The sequence below is a fragment of the Diospyros lotus genome, chromosome 1 (assembly GCF_014633365.1).
Source record: "Diospyros lotus cultivar Yz01 chromosome 1, ASM1463336v1, whole genome shotgun sequence".
NCBI lineage: Eukaryota > Viridiplantae > Streptophyta > Magnoliopsida > Ericales > Ebenaceae > Diospyros > Diospyros lotus.
This window is the reverse complement of record NC_068338.1, coordinates 49,901,770-49,912,302: the sequence shown is the minus strand read 5'-3', so window position 1 is coordinate 49,912,302 and position 10,533 is coordinate 49,901,770. Positions and strand designations below refer to the sequence as shown.

General features: G+C 31.8%; 1 protein-coding gene across 1 annotated transcript; it reads right to left on the bottom strand.

The window, feature by feature from the left end:
• Positions 1-616: 616 nt before the first annotated feature.
• On the bottom strand, positions 617-4,207 carry LOC127794290 (uncharacterized). Its single transcript, XM_052325272.1, has 4 exons — positions 2,927-4,207; positions 1,691-2,745; positions 1,513-1,606; positions 617-1,432 (listed from the first exon to the last, which is right to left on the bottom strand). The coding sequence occupies exons 1-4, from the start codon at positions 4,205-4,207 to the stop codon at positions 617-619; spliced, it is 3,246 nt and encodes a 1,081-aa protein (XP_052181232.1).
• Between the last annotated feature and the right edge of the window lie 6,326 nt (positions 4,208-10,533).

The following is a 10,533-nucleotide window of genomic DNA, read 5'->3' as shown; positions in this document are numbered from 1 at the left end:
GAATTCTGACTTTGTTATAATTTAATCTAATCATGACTCAAATCTTAATTTCTTAGAAACAAAAATTGACTTTATTATACTTGGCAATTTATTACATTAAGCAAATAAACTCATAATAGAATCAACAATAAATCTAAATGCTGCAAACCAGATTGTGATAGTTGGCAAACCAGAGTGTGCGACAACTGATGGAGATGGGACTGTAATAGGCTCCACTGATGGAGATGTAGTGGGGGCAACAATAGGCTCTATATGTCCTCCAACTTGCCCTCCTATATAAAAATGAATATGCATATAAGCACCAAAGATAAATGTTGGCAAAATAATGAAATCAACAATAAATCTAGGTTGGTAGAAACCAGAATGTGATGTAATGGGGGCAGCAATAGGCTCTGTCTGTCCTCCAATATGTTCTCCTATATAAAAATGAACATGCATATAAGCACCAAATATAAGTGTTGGAAAAATCCTGAAATTAACAATAAATTTAAATGCAACAAACCAGAGTCTGATGTAGTGGGGGCAACAATAGGATTTGTTTGTCCTTCAACCCGTCCTCTTCGTCCACCCCTACCCCTTCGCCCACCAGGAGCCATGTAAGAACTATAATAAAAAATCATGCATCATCATCATCATTGTCATCAAGATCTGGGTCATCAGAGTCGTCATCAGTCTCAGATTCTAAAGTTACTTCATCGGTAATAAAAAATCTACCGTCGTCATCATAATCCTCAATATCTTCCAAGTTATGTTCTCGATCATTAAGAAATGTTTGTTCACTACGTAATTTAACCACCAACTCATGAGGAAAACTTATTGGTTCTTCATTTTGCCGAACCAATAAAGACGTGTCGACTACCTCTTCCGTTGGCTGAAAATGCGGTAACTCACTAGATTCTTCCTCTTGAAAGATATCATCGTTCACCCTCTCTTCATCATCGTCATGCTCAATTATATCATATATGTTCCTATGATTTACCTTTTGTACAACCATCCAATTCTTTCCCCGACTTCGATCATTTAGGTAAAAAACTTGTTGAGCTTGTGTGGCCAAAATAAATGGATCTTCAGCATACCAATTAGATGTAATGTCAAGTGATGTCAAATTATTATTAACCACTATTCTTTTTCCTTTCGGATCAGTATTGTACCACTTGCAACGAAACATGAATACCGTACGTTGATAGATGAAATCCAATTCTAAAATTTCAAGTAGAACACCATAATATGTGAAATCACTACTCTCATAATCACCCTCTGTACAAACTCCACTACATTGTGTCTTGAACTTATCATCACGTTCTTTGCAGCGAAATCTAACGCCATTAACAATGCAACTATGCCAAATTGTGTAACGATCATCCGCATATTGTGACAATGAGTACAAATAATCAGTTGCTTTAGGATCGCCATTGACTCTAAGATTAGCCATCTGTAGACAGCTAATATTAGAGATAATAATTTAAGACGAATTACAAAAAATAAATATATATATATATAGAAGATTTTAACCTTGTTCTTGAACCAAGAAGGAAATTCATGTTTTTGTACGACTTCGAAATCTTCTTCCCGCACATTTCTCAAACGCAATACTTCTTTATGCTCACTGTAATGAAACAACTGGTCAATACTTATTTTAGAATGAACCATTAATTACATTTTAAAAATATTTTATATGTACCCAACTCACTTTATGTAACCATCAAGTTCATCTCCGCAGTTATTCAAAAGGTACCATTGCACCACATGGTCAAAAACCCCTAGCTTACCAAATTTAGAGGCCCCCATCGTACGAATCTTATTGTTAAATAACTCCATCTTATGTTGTGTACAAGGTACATCCCAATTACGTTCTAGACGTGTGAATCTTGTCTCAATATTATGCAAATATCGAGATAAAAATGTCACAGCCTCATCAACAACATATGCTTCAGTAATGGAACCATCAGGGCGTGAAAAGTTACGAACGTATCCCTTATATGTACCCATGCGACGTTCAATGCCAAACATCCACCTTGAACTGACTGGTCCACCCCACAATGCTTGTTCAGGTAAATGCACACATAAGTGAACCATGATTGTAAAGAATGACAAAGGAAATATCTTTTCAAGTTTACATAGTATGATAACAATCCCTGTCTTCATATTCTCAAGTTTGTTGACATATAGAGTCTTGGCACTTAATTTTTGAAAGAATTGACAAAACTCAATTAGTGTGGCTCGTATTTTCTTGTCTAAGTATGGGAGAATGGCCACTGGTAGTATTTTTTGGAGCAATACATGACAATCATGTGTTTTCATCCCACCAAGTGTATGAGAGTCTGTCACACAACGACTGATGTTTGAAGCATACCCATCCGGTAAGCGAACTGACTTGATAAAGTCACAAAATCCCTCACAATCTGATTTACTCAACGTGTAATTTGCATGAGGTTTCTCAAATTTTCCATTCCGCTCCTTCAACCATAATTCTTTACGAATGTTAAGATCCTCCAAGTCTAAACGTGCCTTCACAGTATCCTTCGACTTCATGGGATCATTTAACAAGGTTCCAACAATATTATCACAAACATTTTTTTCAATATGCATGACATCAAGATTATGACGCATCAATAGCTTTGACCAATATGGTAGTTCAAACAATATACTCTTTTTTGACCAATTCAACTCATCAACACCACGTTTACGTTTTCTATCATCATTATTAGGTGCTTTACCAGGGGTGCATATAGGTACCTCTTCTAACTGCAACAAAATATCATCACTGGAAAATTGACGAGGTGGTCCCCTTTTTTTCTGGTTTTCCGTCATACTCTATACTCCTTCGCCACGGGTGTGTTTTACTTAAGAAGCATCTGTGCCCTGTATAACATTGTTTTCCCCGAATTCGTCTGGAACGAGTATCCTCAAGGCATATCGGACATGCCAATTTACCCATAGTGCTCCACCCAGATAAGTAAGCATAAGCAGGGAAGTCGCTAATTGTCCACATAACTGTTGCACGAAGAGTGAAACTTGATCGGGAGTATTCATCGTATGCTTGAACTCCGTTACACCATAAAACTTTAAGCTCATCCACAAGGGGTCTTAAAAATACATCAAAGTCCTTACCAGGGGACTTTGGTCCTGGAATCAACAACGTTAAGAGGTAGTTGCTCTTATGCATTGAACGCCAAGGCGGCATGTTATAAGGCATCAAAATGACTGGCCATATACTATGTGTTGTCGACATATTGCTAAATGGATTGAACCCATCTGAAGCTAACCCCAATCGTACATTCCTTGAATCAGCAGCAAAGTCAGGGTACAACTCATCAAAGTGCTTCCAAGCCTTCCCATCAGCAGGATGACGCAACACTCCAGGCTCTTCCGCACGAATTTCTTTATGCCAACGCATGTCTCTAGCTGTGTGTCGTGAGCTATATAACCGCTTCAGACGAGGCGTGACAGGGAAGTATCGCAACCTCTTATGCGGAATCTTGTTACGAACATAGCGACTATATTTACAAACAGGACATATTGTAGCATTACTATGTTCACCATAGAAGATAGCACAATCATATAGACAAACATCAATATGCTCATAACCCAAACCGAGATCACAAAGCAATCTTCTAGTGTCATAATAGTTCTCTGGACAATTATTACCCTTTGGGAGCACCTCATGGATTAGCTTCAATAGCATCTCAAAAGAATTATCACTCCACTTGTTCATCACTTTTATATTCATCAGCTTCACAACAAAGGTTAAAGTAGAGAAGTTTTCACATCCATTATATACAGGATTATTTAAAGCTTCATATAGCTTCTCATAACGGGCTTCTTCAATAGCTGGTCGTTCATTTCCAACAAAGTCACTCGTAGGCCCAATATTAAAAAGGTCAACACCAGCCGCATCGTGCAATCCTTCTCCCAATCCATCAAATTGCTCATTAAAGAATTCCTCGTTGCCCACACCTTCTTCCTCCTCAGATTCTTCCTCACCATGGTACACCCATCGTGTGTATGAGTTATCAATTCCCTTTTTAATCAAATGAGCTCTAATGACATCTATACTTTGCAACCTCCTATTAGCACAGTTTAAGCATGGACATAGAGTTAACCCCGCAGAATTCAAACTCTCTTTTGCAATAGTTATAAATTCTTCTATCCCTGCCACATACTGAGGAGATACCCTATTCGGGTTCTTTACCCATTCACGATCCATACTCTATATCTTTTCACACTCTACACAAAAGTAACACATTAAGACATATTAAGTAAATAAATATATGACCGTTAACACAAAGGAATGTTAGTTAAACCTATATTGCTTTTATGAAACTAGTACACAATAGTTGTAACGTGAAATATTAGCCTGTAACGTGGTAACCTCCTCCTAGATTTTCCAGGAAATATGATGGGATTAAGTGTTTGATTAATACTAAGCATTTCCCATAGATTCATCACAGCATTTTTTTAATGCATGCACAATAAAAAATAAGCCATTAAAAGGGATCACTTAACCATTCCAAAAAAAGAAGAGAACTCCTTAGCCTCCTCTTATGCCCTGAAATAACATATCATCTCATATATTGAAATATCATGTATAAGGACCCAAAGAGAGGGTTCAGGAAGTTGGATTAAGTAACTTGGCAATTTAGATTATTATCACATAAAGCCTAGACAAAATAGTCATGCCTACATTATTCACTAATGAAGCACAACAAATGTTTGCGTCAGATGCTTAAATTATACATTTCACTTTAACGATAGCAGAAGTTTCAAATTTCTGTTTTCATGATAACGGAACTCAACATAGCCCTAAAGAAGACATAAGTTAAGCATTTTATTTTCTTGTTATGAAGCTAACATGCGAAACAGATAGAAACAGAGAAGTTCAAATAGACTTAATCTAATCTAATCTAATCTAATCCATGTTCAATTTCTTTCTTAATCAAACAAACTACTATGTGAAATGCATTAGAACAAAAAGGAAAAAAAAAAAGTAAACATTTGGCTTCTCATTTAATTACACGGCCAATCTACTTGTGCATATGGAGTGTTGGTTCTGTAATTCAATTTGATTTGATGTAGAAAAGTAATAAAAAAAACCAAAGAGATCAGTTTCAAATTATAATAAGCAGCTAGCAAGAAAAAGAATAAAAATGAGAGAATTAATTAATAAGGTGGAAGATGATATATATATATATATATCTATTTATACATGCAAATGCAATCATGCAAATGAAGGAGAAAAATAACCCAAATTAGTAGTGGGTGGATGCTAGGCTACCGACTTTTTTTTATTAGGTTATGTCTTGATCTCTTTGGTAAAGTCCCACCTACAGTGGTTGTGGTTAATCTTTAGATTTAGAAACAAACAAAATGAAATAATAAAAAATATAAGAAAACACCCAAAACGTGTACCCAAATGATCAACCATTGATCAATTGCTATTAAGTCTCTCTCTCTTACAATCAATTAATAGCAACCCACTAAATGTAAAATTCTACCATTTTACCTTAATCACAAGATAATAAAAAGGTCCGTAATTATTTTTAATAAATTGACTATCAAATTATGGCACTTGTGGCATTTTTTTACATCATATGAATAAGCATATAAAACAAATTGTTTAACTAAAACTTAAAAAAAAAATTGTTTAACTAAAACTTAAAAAACAAAACAGTGGATTAAAGTTACTTAGTTTATGATCAGGATGATATAATTTATTGTATTCAAAAATCCATTTTTGATTTATTTATCACTTAATTAATTTGCATGCTTAGGAATTTACATTCAATTGGGAATTGGCAGAAGAATGGAAGCAAATTGGTTGAGCCGTGATTGAAACATTTGCTTTTTAAGTTTTATTTTAAATTAAGCCTAATCATTTCAATCCATAACATTAGATGAGGATAAAATTTTATTTTAATTCTTTAATTTATCATATATAACCCACTTCATCTATTTACAATTCCAATATATGATAATACATGATTTCTTTTATTGAAATACACATAGTATTACAATTATAAATATTTTTCCCATGTTTTTCAGCAAAAATAAAAAACAAAAAACATTTCTAGGTAAAGTGCCAAGGGCCAAGCACAAGTTGGGTCCCCAGTCAAATTTGAGTGTACGTTGACTAAATTCACTAAATATTTACAATAATCTCTAAATTACACCCATCAAATAAACACATAAAATATTAATTATAAAAACAAACTATTATAATTTCTAACCAACAGTAAACTTTCAAGATGAATTATTCGTTTTCAGTGAAAAATAAAATGATGGTACAGGGAATGTCAAAGAGGGTTGGCTACTTGTCCTTGAAATCGACAAGGAGTAGGAGATCTTCTAAGAAGGGAGGTAGGCCATTAACTAATAATCTTATTTGGGCTACTGTTTGGAAAGTAGGAAAATGAAAAGGAAAGTGAAAGAGGGAGGGGTTTTGGGGAAACAATTACAGAGCTTCTCCGTGTAACTCTGTAATACATATACACATATATATATACTCACACAGAATATATATTACTCACACAAGATTCTCACACACACATATATACATATACATATACTCACACAGATATATACACATATATATATACGTATACATATACTCACATGTATAACAGGGTGTTCTAAGAGGCGAATGTGGCACGGCGGATGCAGAGGCAAAGCCTGAACAAGCTAGAGGCAGCGACAACTGGAGGCGGAGGTAGAGACGAACAGGTCGACGGCGGGAGTATTTCACAGATAGAGAGAAAGAGAGAAAGAGGAGGGGTGAGTTAGGGTTAGATTTAGGGATTTACTGATTTGGGGGAGGAAGAGGGGAGAGAGAGAGAGAGAGAAAGATACAAGGTGTAGTTACTGCCCATGGTTTTTGTTTTTTTAAAATATTTATTTGTTAAATAAAAATAAAATAATTTATGTAAATAATATTATTAATTATTTAATTGATAAAAATAAAATAATTTATGATTATGATAACTAATAAAATAATAATTTCAAATAATAATCTAAAATATGGTAATGAAATAATTTAAATTATTATATCAAATTAATATTTATTTAAAAATTTAATTATATAATAAATTTAATAATTATAATAAATTTAATAAAAAAATAGTTTCCTAAAATAATAAAAAAATAACGCTATGATTGATTAACTTCCAAGTTTACATATTAGTTTAGATAATGGATGTATAGATATTTTAGAAGTTGAATGGGCAGATTTATCACTGTCCAATTTTATTGTTAGACTTTTTTTTACAGTCTCAATTTTAACGTTCATTTTTATTTGCTTTATTTATGTTTTTATAGTAATGATAAGTTTTTTTTAATTAATTAAAACATCATACAACTTTGAATTATAAAAACAGTCCGGAAAATAAAAAGTGAAAAAACAAACACCCCCAAACAAAAAGCAATTATTGAAAAAATCCCTTTTATTCAGTTTGCACTTCCGTGTTACGGTCTGGCGTTGCCCATTCGTTGCTCAAAACACCACCAATAAAACAAGACAAAAGTAGAAAGTAATGCCATGTGGCCATAGTATCTCAACAGACTCCTATCCTTACAGTCAAGCAAGCTACGTGTGTTGAACTAATATGATTTGTTAATGATCTTGAAAATTAAGATTCAATTATATAAAAAAATACGACACCCTAATAGGTTACAGACTCTAAATAGATTAGGCTTTACAGAATAGACATAAAACAAAGACATAATTCAGACGTAAAATAAAGGAATCATAAATAATCATAAAAGGCAATTTAAAATGGCTAAAACACGATAACAATAGTGGCAAAGCAGCTAGTTCAATCATGTTCGTCGAGCTACCCTAAAAGCATATATTATAGGCTAAAAACGGACACTGTATGTAAACTCTACGCCCATAAAATCGAACACCGACACTATAATCATATATTCGAATTCTAGTGCTTGTCCAGACACTCTAATGCAGCATAATCCACATCATATATTGTATTAATTTTAATATGTTCATAATTTTTACTATTTTGTATTATCAACAAATAATTAATGCTTAATTATAATAAATTAATAATTATATTCGAGCATTTACAGAATTATATTAGGAATTGCTTATAATAGTGTTAATTAGATCTTAATAATTATTTTTTGATTAGAATTAATGAAAATAGATTCAATAAGGAAAAATTGTAAATATAACCCTTAAACGCAAAAAAAATCAAAGAAAAGAGAAAGAAAATAACCGGTATGAAAAACGTTGGAAATGATGGGAAAAGGTCCAGAGCTTCACAACTTTGTCTCTATTCATATAGAAAAATTTTATGAGGTTAATGGTACTGTGTATTTGTTAAAGTTTTAGAAATTTTAGAAATGAGCAGATGAATAAAAGAGCTTGATGAGCAAAAAAATGGATTTAATTTTAGGGAAAGGCAAATTTTAGTGTAGAGATTTAGTTTTAGGTTTATTATTTGTATTTGTAAATAAAATAAAATAATAAATTATTTTAAATTATAAAAATTAAAACAACGTAGTTTTGTAATTTAAGTATGAAATCATAGATACATGAATACCCACACATATATAACATTTGTAATTATGTGTGGGTACGTTTATAAATAATAACCTACACATTTGTAACATTTATTAATATATATTGGTAATATAATTCAAAAAACAGCCACATCAGCTAATACATGGATACCCACACATATCACATTTGTAATTATGTGTGGGTAAGTTTATAAACAATTATCCACACATGCGTAACATTTATTAAACTGTGTGGGTAATATAATCCAAAATAAATGCCCCATCTCATTAAATTTTATAAAAAAATATCCCACCAACCTCTAAATGTGGAGGGAATTTTTTTTTCCAAAATAAATGTGGATATATCAATTTACCCACGCATAATAAATGTGGATAATGTAACGAGTTTGTCTCAATTAATCACCCACACATATTACCCTTATGTGTGGGTAAATACCCACGTATAATATATGTGGGTAATTTATGTGTGGGTAACTTTATAAATAATTACCCACATATACGTAATAGTTATTAATATGTGTAGGTAATATAATCTAAAAAACTGCCACATCAGCTAATACTTAAATACCCACACATACGTAACAGTTATTAATATGTGTAGGCAATATAATTCAAAAAACTGCCACATCAGCTAATACTTGAATACCCACACATATATAACATTTGTACTTATGTGTGGATAACTTTTTAAACACTTGCCCACACATGCGTAACATTTATTAATATGTGTGGGTAATATAATCCAAAATAAATGCCACATCACATAAAATTTTATCAAAAAATATCTCACCAATCTCTAAAAGTAGAGGGAATTTTTTCTGCAAAAATAAGTGTGGGTATATCAATTTACCCACACATAATAAATGTGGATAATGTAATAAGTTTGTCTCATTTAATCTCCCACACATATTACCATTATGTGTGGGTAAATACCCACATATAATATGTGTGGGTAATTTAAGTGTGGGTAAGTTTATAAAACATTTCCCACGTATACGGAACATTTATTAATATATGTGGGCAATATAATCCAAAAAACTGACACATCATCTAATGTGTGGATACCCACACATATATAACATTTATAATTATGTGTGGGTAAGTTTATAAACAATTACCCACATATGCCTAACATTTATTAATATGTGTGGGAAATATAATCCAAAATAAATGACACATCAGCTAAAATTTTATCGAAAAATATCCCAGCAACCATTGAAAGTGGAGGGAATTTTTTCCGCCAAAATAAGTATGGGTATATCAATTTATCCACACATAATAAATGTGGATAATATAACGAGCTTATCTAATTTAATTACCCACACATATTACTATTATGTGTGGGTAAATACCTACGTATAATATGTGTGGATAATTTATGTGTGGGTAAAACCCTCAAATTCTTGTAGTGAATTATTTTTATTTTAAAAAATAATATTAAAAGGTTTAAATTAATATTGTTTGAATAAAAATGTCTGGTAGAAAATATGATTATGGATTTGAAAAACGTAAGAAAAAAAGAAAAGTAGAAGAATTAATTCAATCCCAATCCCAAAAAGGTGCACTTGATAGATTTGTTATTAATACTAAACAATAAATATTAGAAAAATCAAATGAAGATTTAAATGAAAAATTAGATGAAAATTGTGAAGAAATTTTTGAGGATAATAATTTAAATTCACCAAAAAATAGTGAAGAATATGAAGAAAATTTAGAAGAAGATGTTTTAATAAATGAGAATAAAAATGAAACAACTATTAAAAATATTTATGATCCAGCACAATGGAAAAATTTAGACTCAAGATTAATTGATTTATTAGTTGAGAAAGGTCCAATTAGACATGTTTTAAATTTTTCAAGAGATAAAAATTCTAGACACTTTTCTACAATTCATTATATTCGAAATTTACCAAATGGAGAAAAACATGATAGCAAATGGTTAGTATATTCAAAAGAATTAGATAAAGTATTTTGTTATTGTTGTAGATTATTTAGTTTGAA